A 22,953-nucleotide genomic window follows, 5' to 3' on the forward strand; every position below is an offset into this window, starting at 1 on the left:
TGGAGGAAGCAAGCGTGTCCTGTGTGCCTCCACCGGGAGAGGGCTTGGAAGCTCGTACCCGGTTTCCTCTGGACTTCCCCGTGTGCCTTTTCCCCCGGTTGAGTTTGCTTTGCGTCCTCGTACAGGACGAATCACAGCTGTGAGCACAACTCCACGCAGGTCCTGTGAGTCACCAAGCCTGGGGCTGTGGTCTTGGGGTCCCCTGACACAGATGGGGAGAAAAGCAGACAGGACCCTTCTGTCCACAGAGGCGAGAGTCTGGTAGATGAGCAGGTGTTCACACATCACGCGAGCACGCGTGTACCGCTCACTGTGAGCTGGGAGGCCGCACCACCACAGCACAGAACAGGGGCCTGACCTGGACGTCCACTCTGAGGACGTGGGGCCTGAGCTGAGCTGGGAAGGATGGCTCAAGCACCACGGGGCGGAGCACCGGTGGCAGCAGGGAGCACGGCACATCCTACGAACGGAATGAAGGCCAGGGCGGCGTGTCAAGAGAGACTATTCCGAGGCTGGAGGGCCATTTAGGGACTTAACAGTAAGACCAACCCAAAGTGATCAAATGAAGTTAATGAAACGGAAACGGGAAGCCACTGCGGTTACGAGATTTGCATTTTGAAAAGATTATTCTGGCCACAAGGTGCAGAAATAACAGAATGGGACCAAAGAGGATACAGGGTATCAGTTACGAGACAACTGCCGTAATCTAGGGAAAGTGATGATAAGAGCTTCCCATGATGATACGGTCAACCCCAACTGCACAAATAGCTGTCTACCGACCTGGACTGGTCGGCTTTTTGAACCTGAACATGGGACTTTCCATTTATTCCTATTAGCCTGTTCATTTGGTTGGTTCTCGGCTGGCATTCCAGGCGCCAGACTCATTCTGAATCTTGATTGTGTCATCTATCACATTAGCTGTCCCTCCAAGCTTAGAGGCACTGGTTACACTGATCCCTCAAAGCCTCCATTACAGCCTCTGAGAAGGAGAGAGAAGGACAAGGCCAAGGACGGGCCTGTGGCAGGCTCTCAGAAGCTGCTCAGAGCGAAAAGGCGTCGTAAAAACACATCGAGCCTTATTTAACTCCTGGCTTTCCCACCCGCTAGCTTAATTTCCCCGCTCTGCTGTCTTCTCATCTGTAAAATGGAGAAAGGAAGGGCCCCATCACAAAGACATGGTGGGTATTAAATGAGTTATTGAACCTAAAAGAGCCTACGACAGCGTCCACACAAACGTGAACGCCCCCCTCTCCGACTGGTACCGGTCATAAGCAGTGGCTCAGACTGCAGGCTCGCACCCAGCCTGCCACGGTAACCAGAGCCTCTGCACACCACATGCCAAGTGGTTCCCAGACACGGGCCAGCCAGCAGGGTAAAGTGGTATCACAGTGTTTGGGGGCAGTCCGTGACAAATTGCAGATACACCCTGTGAGCAGCAGAACAACCTCTAAAACAAGGGAGGGGAGGAGAAGCAGCCAGTAAGTCAAAGTGAAAATAAACCACCTGAGTTCAAGAAGCCAGTCTGAAAAGGCTACACACTGCATCACTCCAGCGAAGTGACATTCTGGAAAAGGCACAACTCTGGGCACAGTAAAAAGACCAGAGGTTGCCAGAGGTCAGGGTGGAGGGAAGGATGAACAGCGTTTTTTGGGGCGGGGAGACTCCTCTGGAGCCTTATTGGTGGACACATGTGGGTCCACATCTGTCAAAACCCACACAATGTGCAACACAAACAGTGAACTCTAATGCAAACTACGGACTTCGGTTAATAATAATGTATCAGCATGGGCTCATCGCGTGTAACAGGTGTGCCATACCAATGTGAGACATTGGCAACGGGACACCAGGACGGGAGGGCATGGTGAAGGAGCACATGGGAGCTCTAATTTTCTGTTCAATTTAAACCTGAAACTGCTCTAAAAACCAAAGTCCACTAATTTAAAAAATACTCAATTCATCCAAAAGAAAGGAGGAAAAAAGTGAAATTAAGAAAAGATGAAATAAAAAATAAGTGGCAATCTAAACCCCAACCATATAATAATTACATTGGAAACATTACATGAATATATATATAGACTAAACACACACTAAAAGACTAAACACATATACTAAACACACAATAAGAAAGCAAACTCCAAGAATAAGCTATCTACAATAAGTACACTTTAAATAAGCATATACATGTTGTGTCTCTGTGTTGCACTTTGGTATTAGGAATTCTCAAAATATTTCAAACTTTATTATTATTATTATTATATCTGTTACGGTGATCAGTGATCTAAGATGTTACTAGTGTAATTGGTCTGATGCACGACAAACCATGCCCATGTAAGATGGGAAAATTAATTTATAAATGTGTGTTCTGACTGCTCCATGGAGGGGCCATTCCCCCGTCTCCCTCACTCTCCTTGGGCCTCCCTATTCCCTGAGACACAACAATATTGAAATTAGGCCAATTGATAACCACACAATGGCTCCTGTGTGTTCAAGTCAAAGGAAGAGTTGCACAGCAATCAAAAGCTAGCAATGCTGAAGCTTAATGAGGAAGGATCGTTGAATGCCGAGATAGGCTGAAAGCTAGTCCTCTTGCACTCAACAGTTAGCCAAGTTGTGAAGGCAAATAAAAAGTTCTTGAAGGAAATTAAAGGTGCTACTCCAGCGAATACACGAGTAATGAGAACGTGAAACAGCATTATTGCTGATACAGAGAAAATTTTAGTGGTCTTGGTAAAAGATCAGACCAGCCACAACATTCCCTTAAGCCAAAACCTAATCCAGAGCAAGGTTCTAACTCTCTTCAGTTCTATGAAGGCTGAGAGAGGTGAGGAAGCTGCAGAAGAAAAGCTGGAAGCCAGCAGAGGTTGGGTCATGAGGTTAAAAGAAAGAAGCCACCTGTGTAACAAACTACCAGTTCCTGATGTGGAAGCTGCAGCAAGTTACCCAGAAGATCTAGCTGAGATAATTGATGAAGGTGGCAACACTAAATCGATTTTCAATGCAGAAACAGCCTTCTATTTGGAAAAGATGCCATCTAGGACTTCCATAGCTAGAGAGAAGTCAATGCCTGGCCTCAAAGCTTCAAAGAATAGGCTCATTCTCTCGTTAGGGGATAATGCAGCTGGCGACTTTAAGTTGAAGCCAATGCTCATTTACCATTCTGACAATCCTAGGGCCTGTAAGAATTAACCTAAATCTACTTGGCCTGTGCCCTATAAATGGAACAACAAAGTCCGGTTGACAGCACATCTGTTTACAGTATGGTTTACTGAATAGTTTAAGCCCACTGTTGAGATCTGCTGCTCAGACAAAAAGATGCCTTCCAAAATATTACTGCTCATTAACAACGCACCTGGTCACCCAAGAGCCCTAATAGAGATGTACAATAAGATGTACATGCTGTTTTCATGCCTGCTAACAACTTCCATTCCGCAGCCCATGGATCAAGGAGTAACCTCGACTTCCAAGTCATTACTGAAGAAATATGTTTCATAAGGCTGCAGGGGTCATAGACAGAGATTCTGCCAATGGATCTGGGCAAAGTAAATGGAAAACCCTCTGGAAAGGATTCTCCATTCCAGATGCCACTAAGAACATTAGTGATTCATGGGAGAAGGTCAAAATCGCAATGTCAACAGGAGTTTGGAGCAAGATGACTTGAACCCTCATGAATGACCTTGAGAGGTTCAAGACTTCAGTGTTGAAAGTAACTGCAGATGCGGCAGAAATAGCAAGAGACTCAGAATTAGAAGTGGAGCCTGAAGATGTGACTCAATTGCTGCGGTTTCATGATAAAATCTGAATGGATAAGGAGCTGCTTCTTACGGCTGAGCAAAGAAAGTGGTTTCTTGAGACAGAATCTATTCCTGGTGAAGATGCCGTGAACATCATGGAAATGACAACAAAGGATTTAGAATATTACATAAACTTAGTTGATAAAGCAATAGCAGGGTTTTAGAGGATTGGCTCCAATTTTAAAAGAAGTTCTACTATGGGTAAAGTGCTATCAAACAGCACATGGAATGCTGCAGAGAAATCTTTGTGAAAGGAAGACTCGATTGATGTAGCAAACTTCACTGTCGTCTTATTTTAAGAAATCACCACAGCCACCCCAACCTTCAGCAGCCGCCCCCCTGATCAGTCAGCACCATCAACATCAAGGCAAGACCCTCCACCAGCAAAAAGATTATAACTCGATCAAGGCTCAGATGATTGTCAGCATGTTTTAACAATAAAGTATTTTTTAATTAAGGTACATGCATTTTTTTAGGCATAATTCCATTGCACACTTAATAGACTACAGTATAATATAAACACAACTTTTATATGCAACAGGAAACCAATTTGTGCAACTAGTTTTACTATGATATTCACTTTATTGCAGTGGTCTGGAACTGAACATGCCATATCTCCAAGGTATGCCTATAAAAGCCATTTGTATTGGAAAGAAAGAAAGAAAACTTTATTTGCAGATAACATCATTGTGTACACAGAAAATCCTAACTCATCCACCAAAAAGGTCCAGAAGTAATACCTGAATGTAGCAAGATTACCAGAAACCAAGTATGAGAAGTCACACGTGAGTTTAGATTCTCTCCTACCCCACGTGCTCTTTCCTGGTGTGACTGCGTCACCCCTGCTCGAGATGGGATCTGATTTCCTTCTCTCTGAATCTGAATAGGCTGTGACTTCTTCCATTGAAAAAGCACAGTGTACGTGACTTCCAAGTCACAGATGAGTATTAATAGCATGTGACTTTCAAGGCTCAGTCACGAAAAATGCAACTTACACCTTGTTTGTGGGAAGGATTTCACTGGGAACCGTGAACCACCGTGTGAGAGTCTGACCATGCTATGGCCACCATGCTCTGAGGACACTAAGCCACACGGAGAGGCCACGAGTGAGCAGTACAATTTAAAGTCCTCTTCGTGGAGTCGTCCTGGCCCAGGCACCAGACACTTAAGTAAAGGAGACTCTAGACCAGATGATCTCTGCCCCCAGGCATCCGCTTACATCCAGCCTTTACGTCTTCCCTCCTGAGGCCCCAGACATTGTGGCATGAATAACCAGCCTGTGTTGTGCCCAGACTGAAATGCCGACACACGGAATCTGTGAGCACAAGAACACGGCTGGCTTTATTTTAGGTCAGGAAGTTTTGAAGTCATTTGTTATGCAGCAATAATACCTAGAAAACTATGTGAGTTCACAAAAATCACTTGCATTTGTATATACCAGTAGTATAAAATAAAAGAAAAAATTTACCGGCAAAGTTATACCCTTTAAAGTGGCATCAAAAATACCCCAAAATATTTAGAAATAAATTTAACAAAATATGAGCAAAACCCATACACGGAAAACTACAAAATGTTTGAGAGGATAAATTAAAGAAGTTCTAAATAAATTAGGAAATATACAAGGATAATGGATGAGAAGACTCAATATTTGTTAATATTGTCAGTTCAAGGGAAATTGACATAGTCAACAATAAGGAAATCATTCAAGAGATCGAGATCAGCAGGCTTTTTTGTAGAGAATGGCAGGCAAGAGACAAACTTTACAAAAAATGCAAAGGCACTAAAAATACAAAAGACAATTTTTTAAAAGAACAAAGTTGGAGGACTGACCCTGCTTGGCTCCATGAAAAGCCACAGTGATTACGACAGTGGGAACTGGATAAAGACCCATCAGCAATCACTGGAACAGAACAGGGTGCCCAGAAACGGACACGCACCTGCACAATCGTTTAATTTTAGGCAAAGTGCTGAAGCTACCTGACAGAGAAACAAAAGAAAGCTGTCTTCAATAAACCGTAGCGTGCTCACTGGGCTGTCTACAGGGAAAAGACGGACCCCGACACCTTCCTCACACCACACACAGAATTAACTCAAGCTAGGTTATAGGCTTAAAACTAAAATGTAAAGCATCTTGAAGAAGAAGAACCAAGGAGGATTTTGGGGGTAGGCAAAAGATTTTTAGTCAAGAAACAGAAAACCATTACCACAAAAGAAAAAATTTATAAATTTTATTTCATCAAAATTAAAGTTTTCTGCTGATCAGAAGACACTGTTAAAGAAATGAACTGACAACTGCAGATCAGAAAAAAACATTCTCGGAGTATATGCCTTGACAAAGGATCGTGACCCGGCACAGATGAAGGCCATGAGGGAGATGCACGGCTGGTGGAACTGCATTCTGATGCAAAACAGCCGGAACTTTCCCACGTGGCTGATGCGTGTACAAAATGGCACAAGCACTTTTGGGGAAAGGTCTGGCTCTTACAAAAACTACACATCCTCTTGCATTATGGCCCAGCATGTCCACTCCTAGGTATTGACCCAAGAGAAATGAAACGTATGTCAACAAGACGTGCACACAAATGTTCACAGAAACTTTATTCATGATGGCCAAAGACTGGAAACAGATGGCTTCCACCAACAGGAGGACGGATAAACAAACGGCAACACGTCCACACAGTGGAGTACTACCTGGTAATTAAAAGGAATGAACTATTCATTCAGGCACCAACATGGATTTTTATATTTTTCAATGCTACTATAAATTGAATTTTTTTAATTTTCATTTTTAAATTGCTTGCTGCTCAATGACTCATTCTTAATGACTCTTCTGTTGCAGCCCAGTAACTAACACATTCTCTTCTGTTTAATAAGCCTTCCCAAAACGTCAGGAATCCTCGGTTTTATTGACTGGGGCTCTAAAATCACATCTCTAGCATTCTTCACAGAGTACGATTCATCTGCTACTTGAGGCAGGTAAGTATTTCACGTTCCTAAATGGCAGGTGCTTCACTCACTCACCCTCCCACCCCAGGGGCTCCCTCCACATGAGGCTCCTCTGCTCTTCCCCAGAGAAGGTTCTTCTTGATGCTCACAACAAACACCGAAGCAGGGCTCAGTGGAAGTGGGCTTTCTCACTGCCACCTTCCCAGGAACCACACCGGCCCCTTCCTTGTTCTCCTCTTTCCTGCCAGCTTAGTTGGCAGATAACACCCCAGGACTCAGATCACCCCGCGTTCTAGCTGTCTAAGCTCCTTGCAGAGGTTCCTGAGCCACCCCTCTGAATTTGCCCTTGGCTGTTCTTTCTGGAGCATAAATCGTAAGAACCCACATTTATCCAAGGGCTCTGCTCAGGCTCTGATCTCCTCGCCTGTCCCTTTTTGCCTCCCTGACATTAACCTCGATGGCTGACTCACAGCAGCCCTACCTGAGGGCTTTGAGGGATGCCCCAGGACAGAGCCCACTCCAGCCCCCAAGACAGACCTAGTGGTTTTCTGGCCTTTCTCTGAATGAGTCATGATATCACCACAATTCTGGCCTTTTCTCTGACAAGTTCCAGGATAATTTAGTCACCTTGCCCAATATTCCTATCACTTCCATGCCACCAACCAGTTCTTAGAATTGAATAATTCTTCCCCAAGGAAAGGAAATGTAAATGGCTAATTATAAAAGGCAATGGTTCTTTTCTACTCAAAGAAGCTGTCCTGTTAAGTAATGAATCTAGGAGTAACAGTATGACTTCAGGGTAGGCAAACAGGGAAGCTGTAATTCAAGAAGTAATAGCTAACCGACAACCTTGGCATTGGTGTTGTTAGTGAAATGAAAAGACTGGCAAAAGCACAAGACTAATCCCCTAAAAGCCTAAGAAGGCCTCGTCCAGCCTGGAACTTCTAACTGGGCACCGACTTTAAACCCCCAGGGAGAGACGGGGCTGAAAGGTAGCGCTGGGTCAGCAGCTTCCACTGCCCAGAAAGCACGCATTCAAAACCAGTTACGATCAGGCCCTGAAGCCAATGTCCTGTTTTGAAGAAATCTTTTTTAAAGAAATATTCAATCAGCTGGGATTGGCTCGGATGTATTCCTGTGATCTACACCAAAAACCATCCCCAAAATGTAGCTACTAATACCAAATAGCATTAAAAAGACCCAATCCATGAAACCACTGAAAGAAATAAGAGCCCACCAAATTATTTTTAAAAATTAAGTCACTTGCTGTTCTGTGACACAGCCGCATGTACAAAGTAGCCCCCAAATGCGGAAGGAGCCAAGAAACAAAAGGACAGGGCGGAAAGTCCAGTCTGTCCGGGAAAGGTGTTTTATTGGGGGACTTGGGCAGGTGACCTCTGCACTGTCCCCGCAGACCCCAGGCTCACGTTCCCCAGGGAAGGGTGCACGTGCTCCAGCAAGACCGTGAAAGGCGACCCGCCAGAACGAGCAAGAACGCACCCGCGTCTGGCCTAGAACTTGTGCGGCGACATCGAGGTTGCTTTGATCAAAGGCAGGATTATAGCGCGCACATGTTCTCACACGAAGGGCAGTGAACACAGTAGAAATCCGGAGGCACTCACAGGACCGGGGATCATCAGAAGCCACCAGGGCAGATCAGCATCCACAGTGGAGTCACTCAACAAATCCTCGCCATGGACTTGGTGGAGAAAAACTGCCCGCATTCTGGGACCTGAGCGCCAACGTGCCCTGCGGGCTGGGTGGGAGAGCCAGGAAGGGCCCTCCGCCTCCCATGTGGTTCCGGAGCCCCAGAACCACACACGACCTGTGCTCGCCCAGCTCACGCCACCCGGAGACCAAAACACACGGAGTGAGACTCAGGAAAACGGGCAAAGGCCAACCGTGAAAGAAAATGAAAGAGAAGGACGAAAATGAAAGGAGTCATCTCTCCAAATTAAACTTACCTGAATGTGGGAAAGTAATCACAATCAAAGCTACCACACGACTGAAGGAAACCCAGAAATTCTATCCTCGGCACTGAGGATTATTCAGCATTGAGGCTCCCCGTGATACACACGGGAGCGTAAGGTCACAACGCCTCACTTAGTGCTGCCCTGCTCTGGCGGCAACGCCCTCTCCCCAGTCCCCACCTCCACCCAACGCATTTGCCCCCAGCCAGCCTGGGCACCCTCCTGCGCTGTGGAAACCTCTGACCACGTGCTCTGCCACGGCGTTTCACCACAAAATACAGTACTTTCTCACAACCTCATTTACCTCTCAAGATAAAACCCTCCAGTTGGAATCATCAACAGCGTCATATAGGCGGAAAATCCTAGCCCAGATCTGCTGACTACAAGCCCAGCAGATGGTGTTTGTTAACGGGGCACTATTAAGATTCTTCCCAAGGCAGAACTGTCCATGCATCACTGGCTATTTAGTACCCCTGCTCCCTGCCAGCTAATGTCAGTGGCATCCCCCAGTATGGCAACGGCCAAAAAGCACCCCAGACGTTTCCTGGCAAGCCTGAGGAGCAACATGGCACCCAAACCCACCCCACCCCACCCCACGGAGGCCCTCACTGGCCATGCTGAGGCGGCCCACAGCGTCTGCCTTGGCGCTCAATCCTGCACCCGACCCGTCCGTGCCTTTCCCACCACCACCTAGTTCAGGCTCTTGTTTGTGGCCTGGGTGACTCCCCTCCGTGGCCCACATACAGCCCACATCCCTCTGCAGGGTCAGACGTCCCTAAGGGCGGCCCAATGACCTCGTTTCATCGTTCACAGGAGGGAGCAGTGGCTTCCCGGGCCCTGCTCTGTGAACAAGTATCTCCCAGGAGACCACTGCACCTGGAAATGAAGCTGCTTTGCCTTTCCTCCCAGCACCAAGCCCCCTGAATAAAAATAATGTCTCTTAAGCAAACATCTAGTGGGGAGGGCATCAGTCCATCAGAAAAGAGTGATCAGGCCAGAGTACCTGGGGAGGGCCACAGTGACAGACCTTTCTAGAGCTGCCGAATGGCAACCCAGCTTCCCACCCTCAAGCTCCGGCCCCCACTCCTATTCCCCAACCAATTTGCATGACTCCAAATCACAGAACCTCAGCTTAGTCTAGAATGCTCGTCTAAATCTGCTACTCTCCTACCCAGACCTCGGTCTCCATGGCAACTGCTGATATGCACGCTGTTCTCAGAAACGTTCCTAAAGATCCCGCGGGTGCTGAAAAAGAATGAATATTCTCTACATGCTGGATATGGGCTTCTAGATATGGGCTTCTAGATATGTCCATCAGCCCAGACTTATTAACTGTGTGCTACAGATGCCCCCAAATCTTACCACTGCTTGCCTGCTTGACCTACTTATTACTGAGGGGAAGAAAGCTGGAGCTAGACTGTGCGGGTCTAAGTCCCAACACTGCCACTTACTAGCCACAAGTGGGAGGTAGCTTACAGGCTGTCGTGAGGGAAAAGGAACTAATAATTCAACCAAAGCACTTAGAATAGTGCCTGGCATTGGCAATGTCTTCTGGTAATTCTGCCACATTCCTGCTTCTCCTCCCTCTCTCTCCCATTGTACTTATGTATTAACACATGTACATAAACATGTTGTCAAGATCGTATATTCCGGATTCAATCTTCCCTGGTGAATTTATCCACTTATCACTAGGCAGTGATACTTTTTCCCTCGTACTGGTTTTTGCCTTGAAATCTATCTCATCTAAAAGTTACAGGACTATTTAACACTACAAAGCTACGTAAGAGCTACAGAGCTATTGTCTTGGTTAGTGTTCATCCGTTGCATTTCTCCCAACTCTTTCCTTTCTACCTATCTTTATCCTTATCTTTTAGGGAGTGCCTTATACTAGCATATAGCTGGATTACATTTTTAAATCCAGTGTGGACTGACAGTGATTGTTCGTCGGAACACCAAACACATTACTGCACGTTCTCCCGGCCTTCTCTCCCATGGGATTTCCTCTTCTGCTTCAGGAACTTCACACTCAGCTTTCCCTGTGTGATTTTGTTTTAATTCCCCTTTCCCGAGACTTGTTTATTGACTATAAGTAATAATGTCTTTCATCAATGCTGGAAAATTTCCAGCTATAATCTTTATCAATACTGGCTTTGCTCCGGTATGTTTTCTGTTTCTAGATCTGTTTTTTTTTTTTTCCCATTCTCTTTCATGTCTTAATCTCTGTTGTATTTTCAGTATCTCTGTGTTGCCTACTCACTGATTTTCTCAGAACTACAGTCTATTTTAACTAATTCTCTCTTCTGCTGTGTCTAATGAGTTTTACATTTCAATGACTATATTTTTGACTGCTAGAAGTTCTGTTTGGTTCTTCTCAAAATCTTTGAGTTCTGTCTTCAGAGTTGTATCTTGATTTTAAACTTTTCCTTTATCCTTAACCACTTTAAACCTACACATTTTACGGTTCCTTTCAAATCGCTGCTGTAATATCTCAAGTCTCTGGGTCCGAATCCTCCTAATTATAGGGCCAGTGAATGTTTAATCTTGGTGTTCTCTTTCTCTGCTTGTTTTGTACTTTTTCTATTGTGAGCTCATCTTCGGGGGCTTTTCCCATGAGAATACCACAGGCCTGCGTCGTGAGAGCATCCCACTAGGCAGAAATTCTCCAGGGTAGTCAGCCAATTGTTGGGGGTCCCTGAGGCCCTTTCGAGGGGTCTGTGAGATTGAAACTCCTTTCACAGTAATACTAAGCCATTTTTACCTTTTTCACCATGCTGACGTTTGCACTGATGGTACACAAGCAATGGTGAGTGAAAATGTAGACACACTTGCAGGAACGAAGGCAGGGACACCAAACTGTACCAGCCATCACTGCATTCCTAAGGCAAGGCTCACAGTTTAAAAAACAAAAGGCAGGTTCACTTAAGGATGCCCTTGATGAAGCAGGAAAAGTTACTAATTTCATTATGGTATGTAATCTTGACCCTTGAGTAAACATCTTTTCAACATTCTTTCTTGAAAACATCACTTTTACTTGAAAGAATGTGTGACAAACTGGTTATTCAAACCTGGGTCTCCGGCAGACAGTTTCTTAAATATGAATAAAGTCAGCCTGTCACTTCGAGGAAAACAATGGGTAGTATTTGTTACCAATGATAATATTTGAGCTTTTAAGTCGAAATCTGAATTTTGGAAGACTTTTCTCTGTCATTCTGAGCCTGAACGCTTCTTCTTATGAGATGGTGGTAATACTAACAGCCGTGATGTTTTGACATCGTACAATCAAACATATCAACATTTACAAGATCTGCGTACCTCAGTCATCTGATATTTTCTAAATCACCAATATGTGATGTTATAGACCCAATATATGGGTAAAAGATCCATTCTAAGTGCAAGACGAGCCAATGTATTTTAATGTAAGTGAATACAAAATGCCCACTGATGTGGTTTTGGATTTCACACTGCAACTAACCTTTAAGAAACTACTATTTGTTGAGTCACAGTATACAATATTAAAGAACAAAGGATCCACAATTATCTAAAAAGCATATTAAAATACTCCTTTTTCCAACTACATATCTGTGTGAGGCTGGATTTTCTTCACACACTTTAATTAAAAAAACAAAAATCACAACAAATTGAATGTAGAAGCATAAATGAGAATTCCTCTGTCTTCTATTAAGTTAGACGTTAAGGAGATTTGAAAAAATGTAAAACAATGCCTTTCTTCTCACTAAACATTTTTGTTTAGAAAATATTAATTTATCATTAAAATGGGTTAGTTTTAAGAGTATATAATGAGTTTATCACTGTTATTTTTAAATACATTACTAATTCTAAATTTTCTCCATTTCAATTTCTAATATGATCAATAGCAAGAGAATTAATGCTCACAAATAAAAGCTCTTTGGGTTCTTCAATAATTTTTAACAATGTAAAGAGGTCCCAGCTGGGTGCAGTGGCTCATGCCTGTAATCTCAGCACTTTGGGAGGCTGAGCCAGGAGGAGTGCTTGAGACCAGAAATTCGAGACCAGCCTGGGCAACATAGCGAGACCCTGTCTCAACAAAACACAAAAATTTTAGCCAGGCGTGATGGTACATACCTATAGTCCCAGCTACTCAAGAGGCTGAGGTGGAGGGGACGCTTGAGCCCAGGAGTTCGAGGCTGCAGTGAGCTGTGATCACACCACTGCACTCTAGCCTGGGCTACAGAGAAAGACTCTGTTCCCTTAAAAAAAAAAAAAAAAAAAACCCTAAGACGAAAGCATCTGGCATGTCCAGTGTGGAACTATTTTATCTTTCTTTCTGGACAGCACCTGGATTGCCCTAAGCAGGACCAGCTTTTATCTTATCTTTATACTTTGCCAGCACAGAAAAACCTCAACTCTTAGCTACAACCTGGTCTGATAATCCCTTCAAATTCACGAGCATCAGCCAGTGGAGTCACGAATCTTCGCTTCCGGAGGACTTTGTGGTTAAGGAGTCCAGTGATGCATTTTAAACAATTTTTGCTCAATATTGCCCAGCGTTTCCAGACACTGCTGGGAGGGGAGCAATTTGTTCTTGTCCCTCACTTGCCATCTTCCTGGCCAAAGGCTCCTCTCCCAGCACTCTGTCCCCATCTCCAACAGCTGTCCGCTCTCCTTGCCCCAGCCCCTTCCCACCAGGCTCTGAGCTCCTCGGGGACAGCAGGCTGATGCTGATTCACACACCCAAAGTCCTCTGCCTGGCACCCAGTACCTGCAGAGGTAGGTGCTTTCCACACTCTGGCCAAATAGATGAAGTTAATCAAGTAATTACCAAAGCCTAGTAGAATATAGGAATCTCAAACTGAGGCTCCAAGAAGAACCAAAAGCATAGTTACTACTTTCCAGGATATCCAAGGATGAGGAAGACGGATAGATGTGATTTCTGCCCTCTAAAACTCACCCCTGCATATTTCGGCTGGGAGAGGTTGTGAAGCAGAACAGCCCAGGCTGTGGGGTCTGAAGGTGGCCTCCAACACAAGCCGTGTGATCTTGGGAAAGTGGCTTGGTCACATCAGCCTCGTGAGCAGGGGTGGCACTTCGGATCCGCTGTGAGGGAACCAACGTCAGCAAGCACCAGCCCTCAGGAGATGCCCTTAGTTCCTCATCTTCGTCCCCCTGCGACCACCTACCCGTCACAAAAACTGCGGACCCAAGAAGTCCTGCAGAGTTCTCACTCCTCGTGAGGAAGAGCCCTGCTACGTAGTTCTGGTTCAGTGACTCCACTGAGGTCTCTTTGGCAAAGGCGTGGCCTGATAAACAAACTTGACCTTAATAACATGCCAGCACAACTGGTAAAGGCCAGGCTGAGTGTTTGCAGTTAACAAAACCTAAAGAGAGTTTTTCCACGGGTTATAAATCAGGGCAATGATGTGATGGAAAGGGTGCTAAGGAAGAAGGTTCTAGCAGTTCCAGGAAGAATGGAGTGGAGGAAGGTGAGACAGGAGTGGGGAAGTGAGCTAAGAGGCAGAAGCAGCCAGTCGTGGAGGACAGAAGCGCCCAGGTCCACAGGGAGAAACGCTCAGGGCCACTCGTTGGCTTGGCTGTAAGTCAGGTCCTATCCTCACATTTATCTGAACTTACAATGGCAGTAGAGCTTGCGCACCCTAAACAGCCCCAGGAGGAGCTCTGCTATGGTGGCCTCGTCTACAGCAGTTACAGCCGGGCGGTGGGAACTGATGGCCCTCAGCCATGCTCCCACGAGGGTCACCGTAACTCCACGAGAGAAAGACGGATGCTGTGCCGGACGGCAACGCCGTGCGAACACACGCGCCAGAGCAGCACAGCCCTCTCCTCACCTGCCCCGTCAATAAACCATTTCATCAGACCACAAATCTCAGGTGAGAAATGAAAAGCCAGCATCGATTTCATTGTACAGCTGATTTTATTTACCAATAGAAGTCAGATAATCTTGTATTTAAATGGCACGAGTTCCATCACTCACAATCAGAGAAGTGACATCTGAAATTTATAAAGATTTACATTATGATTCAATCTCTTCTCTAAGAGGGGAAAAAGCCTTAAGGTCTGGGAGAAAGAATAAAACAAATGAAAATATTAGCAAAGCAGGGGAAATGATGAATTGATGCGTGGGCCAAAATACGTCTCCAGCGGGCACATTTTTCTTTACTAGCAACGAAGTAAGTCGCAAGGAAATCTGGATCGGCTGACAGATACGAGGTTTCCACTCTTCAATTACACTACGGCTTCTACTTTCTCTCCGTCAATTCCTGAGTTTTCTCACTTACGTGAACCCACACAGTTTTCCTCAGTAGAACCACTTTAGCCAATATATTCAAATTACGCCACAGAGTGCAAACCTTAGACTACATTTATATACACCTTATTTTGACCATGTCAAATCAAGTACCTCTTCAGTTAGTGGCAGCAGGGACAACTGCTGTGACAATGGCCCAGGAAACGCAGGTGACAAGCGAGGCACAATCACATCTCCTACCGCAGACGAAGGGCCCTGCTTCAGCTGGGATAAAGGGTGCTGGCGGAAGAACACATGACCCTCCTGGATGGCCCCTCCCTCCGTGCAGGGGCCACCCACATGAGAGTGCCCAGGACGAACCCTGCAAGTTTGCTCCCTCGGAAAACCTCTATCCCCGAACCCTGCTCTGGGTTTTGCCCTCTGTCCGACAAGTCCTGCTGCCTCAGCAAAATCGAAGCCTCCTCTATCCCACATTCGGGTCCTGGGGGCGTGTGCTTCCTGTCCTTGCACCGCACTTAACCCTCTACCCTCCGTGCCACGGTGAGCTCCTCTGGGCAGGCCTCATGGCTTACTTACCACTAACTAGTTCCCGGGTGCAGAAGGCAGCACCTCGCCCAAAGCAGGTGTCTAGGAAGGCAGTGCTAACACAAAATAAACCTACATGTTTCACACCCCACTTGGGGGCCCACCCACCTACCTCAGCCATTCTCCGCAACACCAGCGGGCTCCAGCCCTCCCTCCTCATCCCCCTGACCACAGGCCCTTCCCAGGCACTGTGTGGGTTTCCTCCCCCACACCTTTTCCACAAGATCAGCCCCGTCACTGTAACTGTGGCTTTTCTGGGAAAATCTCAGCATGGCCCTAGCTGATGCAGTGACCAGCAGAGCCCCATCACGTGCATGGGACTCCCACTCACTTGTGTTTCCTCCAGTGCTCCAAGCACTCGGAGCCCTGGCCACCAAGGCCGGCAGGCATGAGAGCTGCTCACAGCCCGCTGTTACAGACCAGAAGCTTCGGCCCCAAATCTGAGACCCTTTAAGGGGAAGAGCCCTCTGAGCAGTCAGCCCCGGCCTGCGCGCGCTGCTGCTGGCTGGAGTCTGCAGGCCGGGAAGATCAGGATCCCCGGGATCAGACTCCACACCTCGCCTCCCTGCTGGAACCCTCAGCAGGACAGCACAGCCGTCCCTCAATAGAACGAGGGTCGCACACACTATTTCTCATTCCTCATCAGCCCTGGGGGGTCTGTACTATTCCAGATACAGGAGCTGAGGCTCCAGGAGGGAGTAAACAACCATGCTGACATCCGAGAGCAGCCTGTGGCGTCCGGCCCCGCGTCCTGTCCACCACGCGGACTTGGGCATGGACGTGCGTCTCTGGGAACAGCGCGCCCGCGCTCACCTGAATGCCGTCCAGCAGCTTGCTCATGCACCAGTAGGTGTCGGCCTCGATGTTGCGCAGCACGTCTGCGGGCACGCTGGAGACGTCCACTGCGTCCACGTCCTCTGCTTCTGCGTGGTGCCGAGCATGGAAAAGACAAGGAGCACTTAATCACACAAAGTAAACACCCGAGCGAGGAGGCCCCGCGGGGGGACCTGCACGCGGGTCAAGCGCTCCCACACCCTGTCTTTCATCACTCCGACTGACGACTCATGTCGTCTTCACCTCATCACTTAATGGTTCTCGATTTTAATAACTAATTAGTTGCAGAAAATTAATATTCCAAATCCTCTCCAATTAATTAACATAATTAATATATTGTAAATTATAGCTTCTCAGGCATTTCACATCCTAATAAGATAGAATCTAGAATATATTACTTATTCCTAACAGAGATCCAAAAGTTTTTCATAAGATCTTAACAACTCTGCTTCTAATATATTTACATATTCATCTGGCAAGAATTCCTCTAAAAACTTGTTTCCAAAGTTAGTTTCCAAAACTACACTGGGTAAATCCTTCTCTTCTGTGATCAAATACCCCAGAAAGTAGTAACACAGATGTGCCTCAAAGAAATAATAGACAATGGTGCTCTAAATAATTTCCATCTTAAAGTATAAAAAATCGAATGAGAAAACATAACTTACAAGTTTTTAAAATGCAAAACAGATGCCTAATTGAAATGGCTTATCGGATATTTGAACAAACTAATTTTAGATCCTTATGAAAATTGCTATCATCCAGCAAAACACTCATAAATGTTTTAAAAATTATGTATCCTAGTTCGTAATTTTTTTACTTTTATTTGCAAATGTACCTGGAATCTTTGCAATGAAAATGTTCTTTAAGGAAAGAAACATTTCAGCCCAGAATATATTCAGAAAGTTTTAAGCACATTATAGCAAAAATCACATTATAGCAACCTTAACAATTGCTAGCATTTATTTAGTGCTTCCTGTATGCCAGGCACTCCTCCGTGTGTTTTAAATGTGCTTGCTCATTTACCTTCCGGCACGACTCCTCCTTTATCTCCACTCATCCCTAAGGACCGTGGATGCTGAGAAACAATGGCCATGGCCTTCCAAGCAGCCTGGTAAGCGGGGAGGGTTGCGGCATGGCCCCACCATCTGGTCCCAGAGCCAGGTCCTCAACTGCTCCCCACAAACACTCAGGGCACAGCTCACATTCATGTTCCGCAAAGATCTAATCTGATAGCGATCGGTCCTGGGTTGCAGCCCCACACAACTCCTAACTCACGCTGAGGCGTGTGAGTGGGAAAAGTCGAGACAAACACACTGTTCCCACGTTCCTGGTTTACCACAGAAACCAGAAAGGCACAAGGGGAAGAGCGTCTCCACGTCAAGACCCCTCAGGTAGCAGCCGGCCAGCTGGGCTCTGGACGAGGCAACAGCCGGGACCTGCATCCAGCAGGGCAGGGCCCGGCGGCCGCGCAGATCAGCAGCTACAGATTCTGACCGGTCACTCCTCACTCGTCTCCGGGACCGGGGGCCTGTAAGGGTGCGCAAACGAACCAGCGCTCTGGCCCCGTGTCACACGCGCTCCCTCACTCACTCAACAGCTATTGGTTGGGTGTGGGGAATTTTTAATTGAGAAACAATTCATATGCCATTAAATTCACTCTTTAAAGTACACAATTCAGGGGTTTCTATAATAGTGTATTCCCGGAGTTGTGCAACTCTCATCATCATCTAATTCCAGAACATTTCCATCCCCCGAAAGAAACCTTGTGTCCACAGCAATCACGCCCCGTTATCCCCTCTCCACCCAGCCCCCGGCAGCTGCTCATCTGCTTTCTGCCTTAGTGGGTTTGTTTCTGGGCCGCACGCTACGGGGCGATCTGTGGCCGGCCCTTCACTCGGCATGTTGTCTAGTTCGTCCTCGAAGTAGCACGTGTCAGTGCTTCACTCCTCTTTACAGCCAAATAACACCCTGCCGTGTGGACGGGCCACACTGGGTTTCTGTATTCCTCGGCTGGTGGAACTCGGGCTATCTCCACCATGGGGTGATGTGCAGGGCAGGTGGCAGGTGCCCTCTGTGGGAGCTCTGTCCCCACACTCCAAGCACTGGGCACAGAGTAAGGGACAGAGTCAATGCCCTCAGGAGGCTCATGCATTAATGAAGAAAGCAAATGACTTTAAAAATTGAAAACATCAATGTTTAAGTGTCAAAGAGTCACCAGGTGGCACGAAGGTGGGGAGGGCCATCAGAAAGCGGGTTACTCCTGGGACCCAGACTTGTGAAGGGCGCCAGCGCCTATAGCGTCCTGGACACACTGGACCCTCACTCCCTCAGCCCAGTGTCTCCACAACCCAGGCCCTGGAAGGCAGACACAGGTGGTCACTTCCCCTGACCTCCGCTCAGCCTTAGCTCACCTTGACGGTGGCACTGTCCTGGCAGCCCTGTCTACCCACTGGCCCTGGGGGCTGTGGGCTCTCTCCCCAGCACGCAGGGACTGCTCTGCCCAGCAGGGCCCAGCCCAGCAGGGTGCCTGGGCTCAGGAGCCCAGTGCCTGATGTGAGCCCACCCTCATGACACTCCCACGGTGACTCCAAGGGAAAGGCCCTGTCTCCCGAGGTTCTCTCGGCAGCCGTGGTGGGAGGCGTTATCTCTGCCAGTCTGTAGCTGCAAATACTAAGCCTCCAGGCTCTCATGAGCGTGCTCTGTACAGCTGGTGAGAGTCACAGGGGTGCCTTGCCCAATACCAAGCCCAGGCCCACCGTCACACCTGTCCCGCCAGGATGTTCCACGAAGGGACGTACACAGACGTGAGGATGAGTGCTCTCCTCACGGCACAATGACCTCGCCAGGAAAACAGCTCCAGCAGAATCAATCCGACATTCTGCGGACCTGCAGCAGGTCTGATTTTATTTTGCAGGCTCAGGGAACGGGAACTGCAACAATAATCTGAGGACTTCTTTTGAGAAGTTTTCATTGACATAGTCCCTCTTTCAAGGGCCTTCCAAGCATGGGGATATTTGCTCGGATATAATAAAAGGTAAACAGGGCAATAAAGCCCTCCCCAGACCTCAACAGTCTCGCCTCAAGTTCACAGACGGCGCTGGGCTGTCACAGGCCTGACCTGCAGAAAACAGGTGCTGCGGGGACAGCAGAAGCCTCACTCTTTCCTAGTCTCTTCAGCTGGCTTATCATTTTATCCAAAGCCATGTCCGTGGCCTACTCCATCTCTCACAGCAGGCCATTTGTAACAAAGTAATGGCATTGAACGCAGAGAACCCCTATGCTGATTTGTCTTCTAAACACCAATAGAATCAGAATGACCCTTAGCATTAGAATGAGACGAATATCCCCCGACCCGAGAAAGCGCCCACCTACGCTGGCGAAGGCAAGAAGATACTCTGGAACACCCAGGCTGTGACAGCAAAGTCAGGGCCCAGGTTGAGCTGCAGAAAATAGCCCTGGGCTGGCAGGTGTGGCCCCTAAGGAGACAGCACTGAGGGGTCCAGAACACAGCTCCACAGGAGCCAGGGCCCCAGTGGTCCCTGGGGCACGGCCCGGACAAAAGCCACAGGCAGGATCAGCAGGTCTCCCTCGCTGCCATCTGTCAGGTGCTGATCTACTGCACCACCTGCTGTGTCATGTGTGTGCTGAGACCCATCCTTGGAGTCAGACGCTGAGAGGGCCAACGGCCATGACGGATTCTCACTCAAGATCACCCGACACCAAGGCTACAGCACCCATGGCGAGGAGGGAGGGTGACCAGAGAGTGAGGAAACTGGAACACAGCATGGCCCGGTTGTGGATCAGGGACCTGAGTCAACTAGGGGTGGAACACTCACAGCCCTGCAGCCCACGACGAGTTTCAGATTTAGCTCCCTAAACATGTGTCATGCCAAAGGACAGTGGAGATGACAGCGTTGATACCAATGGAAAGAAAGATTTTTCAGCTCAAAAATGAGAAGAAAAAACAGACACTGAGCAGCTCCAAGCAACCACCGGGTTCCAAGGAAGAAACATGATTCAAAAGAACAAAACATCGATGCACTGGTGACAGCAGCGTTGGCACGCAGAACCAGGGTGCCGGGGCGGGGTGTCTAAATAACAACACTGCCATGGCCGAGGAGCTGCACAGGTGCTCTCAGGGGTGCTGCCTCCCCGGGCCTTGGAGGTCTGGGCTTAGCTGTGTAGATACATCTGCCCTGAGCCGCACAAACTGGCTCCAGGCACCAGGCGAGGGGCTGGGCGAGGCATGGGGCACCCCTCACCATAACGGAGGTTTGGGGGGACGGGGGCCTATTACACAATCTCAACCTCCTCCCAGCCAAGGACTGACAGGGCCCTGGGAGCCACGACAGGGATGGTCTACCAGTGGGACTTTCTAAGGTGACATTTATGTCAAACACATTACTAAAAATAATGGAATCTAAACCAACTTATTTCAATCTGAAATTTGACTAAATTCTATTTTTTACATTTATCATTTAATTATAAATTAACATTAACACCAGCAGGTAGAACACTGTTCTGGAGCTGCACCCAGCCCCTCGTCCCCCACATTAGCCACACCACCATCCAACAGGGGCCAGACCCTGTCCCCTGGGGACACCACGGTGAGAGAGGTGTGAGCCCTGACCTCCAAGAGCCCTCAGAGTGGCAGGGAGGCTGCCGCATGCACAGGTCCACCCAAGGGACCTGCAGGAGGCAAAGGCACCCCCACAGCCCAGGCACAAGCTGAGTAGTCCCAGGCGGACCGTTCCAGAATGCGGAGTCACAGGATGTAAAAACACACGCTGAATTAAAACTCATCCCATTTGTCTCCCTTAAAACTCATCTCATTCGTCTCCTTAGATCACAGGTTTTGGGGGATGATTTAACTAACCTCCTGTGAACATGCTATCCTGCTATATTATTAAATGAAAAAAGAATTTTTACAATAATCTCACCTTTATCAACAACCCCATTTACATCAAAGTGGCACCACTCAGAAGGGTGCCACAAGCAGGAAAGACTGGACTCCCCAGGGGGTGGGGGTGGGAGACTCCCACTCTTTATTTTCTTCAGAATGGTACAGACTAAAAAGGAATGTGAATATTGTCACAATGAACAGTTATTATTTTTGCAACAGAAAAAATAACATTGTTTAAGATATTTGGAATAGTTTACCTAAGGTCATTGGTCTTTTCCTCAGATAAATATGCCTAGGGCAAAAATTCCAAGGGTGACGATAATGCCCTTATAAACATTTTGAGAAATGTGCAGGGCATTTTGGGGTCAGAATGATTAGGGTGAAGAGTGCTGCTGGCATTCAGTGGGCAGGGCCAGTGCGACAAGGTGTAGACAGCATTGCACAATCACCACAACCAACCTGAGTTCTGATTCCCCTACCAGTCTGAATGGGTGGGTGGGTAAGTGGGAGGATGGATGGACGGATAATGAATGGGTGGATGGGTGGATGAGTGAGTGGATGGGTGAGTGGATGGGTGAGTGGATGGGTGGATGGTGGGTGGGTGGATGGATGGAAGGATGGTGGATGGATGGAAGGATGAGCAGGTGAGTAGATGGATGGATGGACAGATGGGTAGGTAGGTGGGTAGATGGGTAGTCAGGTAGATAATAGATAGATAAGGAGAACTAATAAAAGAATGGAGAATATTTAGCCTGGTAAGGAGAAAACCACATAGAGATACATTAATAATTACTACTCTGAAATATCCAAAAAGCTGTTTTAAGGAAACAAAGAGCAGAAATTTTCTGTCCATCTCTCCATGTCCAGGAAACAAAAAGGATCAGTGGATAAAAGGAATAGGGAGGTTGATGGGCTCAAAGTCAGGAATGTTCTAGTGATGAGGGCTGCCCACCCAGGACAGGCGACCTGGCAGTAAGGACACGGACAGCTGCCCCCACCAACAGATGGAACGTTTCTCCTGCACTTCTACAGCAGGCCCTCTTTGTGCCGGAGCCTGTGTGTGCATATGTGACCCCATGCCATCCGGAAGCCCCAGTGTTGCACAGATAAGGAGCCAGCAGGTAGGCGACCCCACACCATCCAGAAGCCCCAGTGTTGCACAGTTAAGAAGCTTGCAGGTAGGTGACCCCACGCCATCAGGAAGCCCCAATGTTGCATAGAGAAGAAGCTTGCAGGTAGGTGACCCCACGCCATCCAGAAGCCCCAATGTTGCATAGATAAGAAGCTTGCAGGTAGGTGACCCCATGCCATCCGGAAGCCCCAGTGTTGCACGGATAAGAAGCCTGCAGGCAGGTGATGGGCTCAGGTCCCACACCACGAATAGTAGAGCCTGGCTGTGACCCTGAGTCTGCCTGACAACAGGGCCTGTGCTGTGCTCTTTCCACTGGGTTCACAGCAGAACATCACGCAGCACGGAGGCCTCTGACTCAGTAAGGAGAGGGGGGAGGCTCCTCTGGCCACTGATTAAAGCTACCATGTGCAGCTACGACTCCAGAAAAGCATAACTTCATGAATACAAACAGCAATCTCTCAGCCATATGATATGATAGACATCCTCCTCTTCTGTCACCACCAGGTCATCCCAAGCCCTGGGTCTTCTCAAGGGGCTGGTTTCTCTCC

General features: G+C 47.6%; 1 protein-coding gene across 1 annotated transcript in view; it reads right to left on the reverse strand.

Moving 5' to 3' along the window:
- Nucleotides 1-22,953, reverse strand: part of TBC1D22A (TBC1 domain family, member 22A) — a 355,619-nt gene that overhangs the window by 151,196 nt on the left and 181,470 nt on the right. The window contains exon 9 of the mRNA XM_012655585.1: nucleotides 16,350-16,459. Within this exon, the coding sequence (XP_012511039.1) occupies nucleotides 16,350-16,459 (110 nt within the window). The remainder of the gene's footprint in view (nucleotides 1-16,349; nucleotides 16,460-22,953) is intronic.

The sequence above is a fragment of the Propithecus coquereli genome, unplaced genomic scaffold (assembly GCF_000956105.1).
Source record: "Propithecus coquereli isolate 6110/MARCELLA unplaced genomic scaffold, Pcoq_1.0 Scaffold480, whole genome shotgun sequence".
NCBI lineage: Eukaryota > Metazoa > Chordata > Mammalia > Primates > Indriidae > Propithecus > Propithecus coquereli.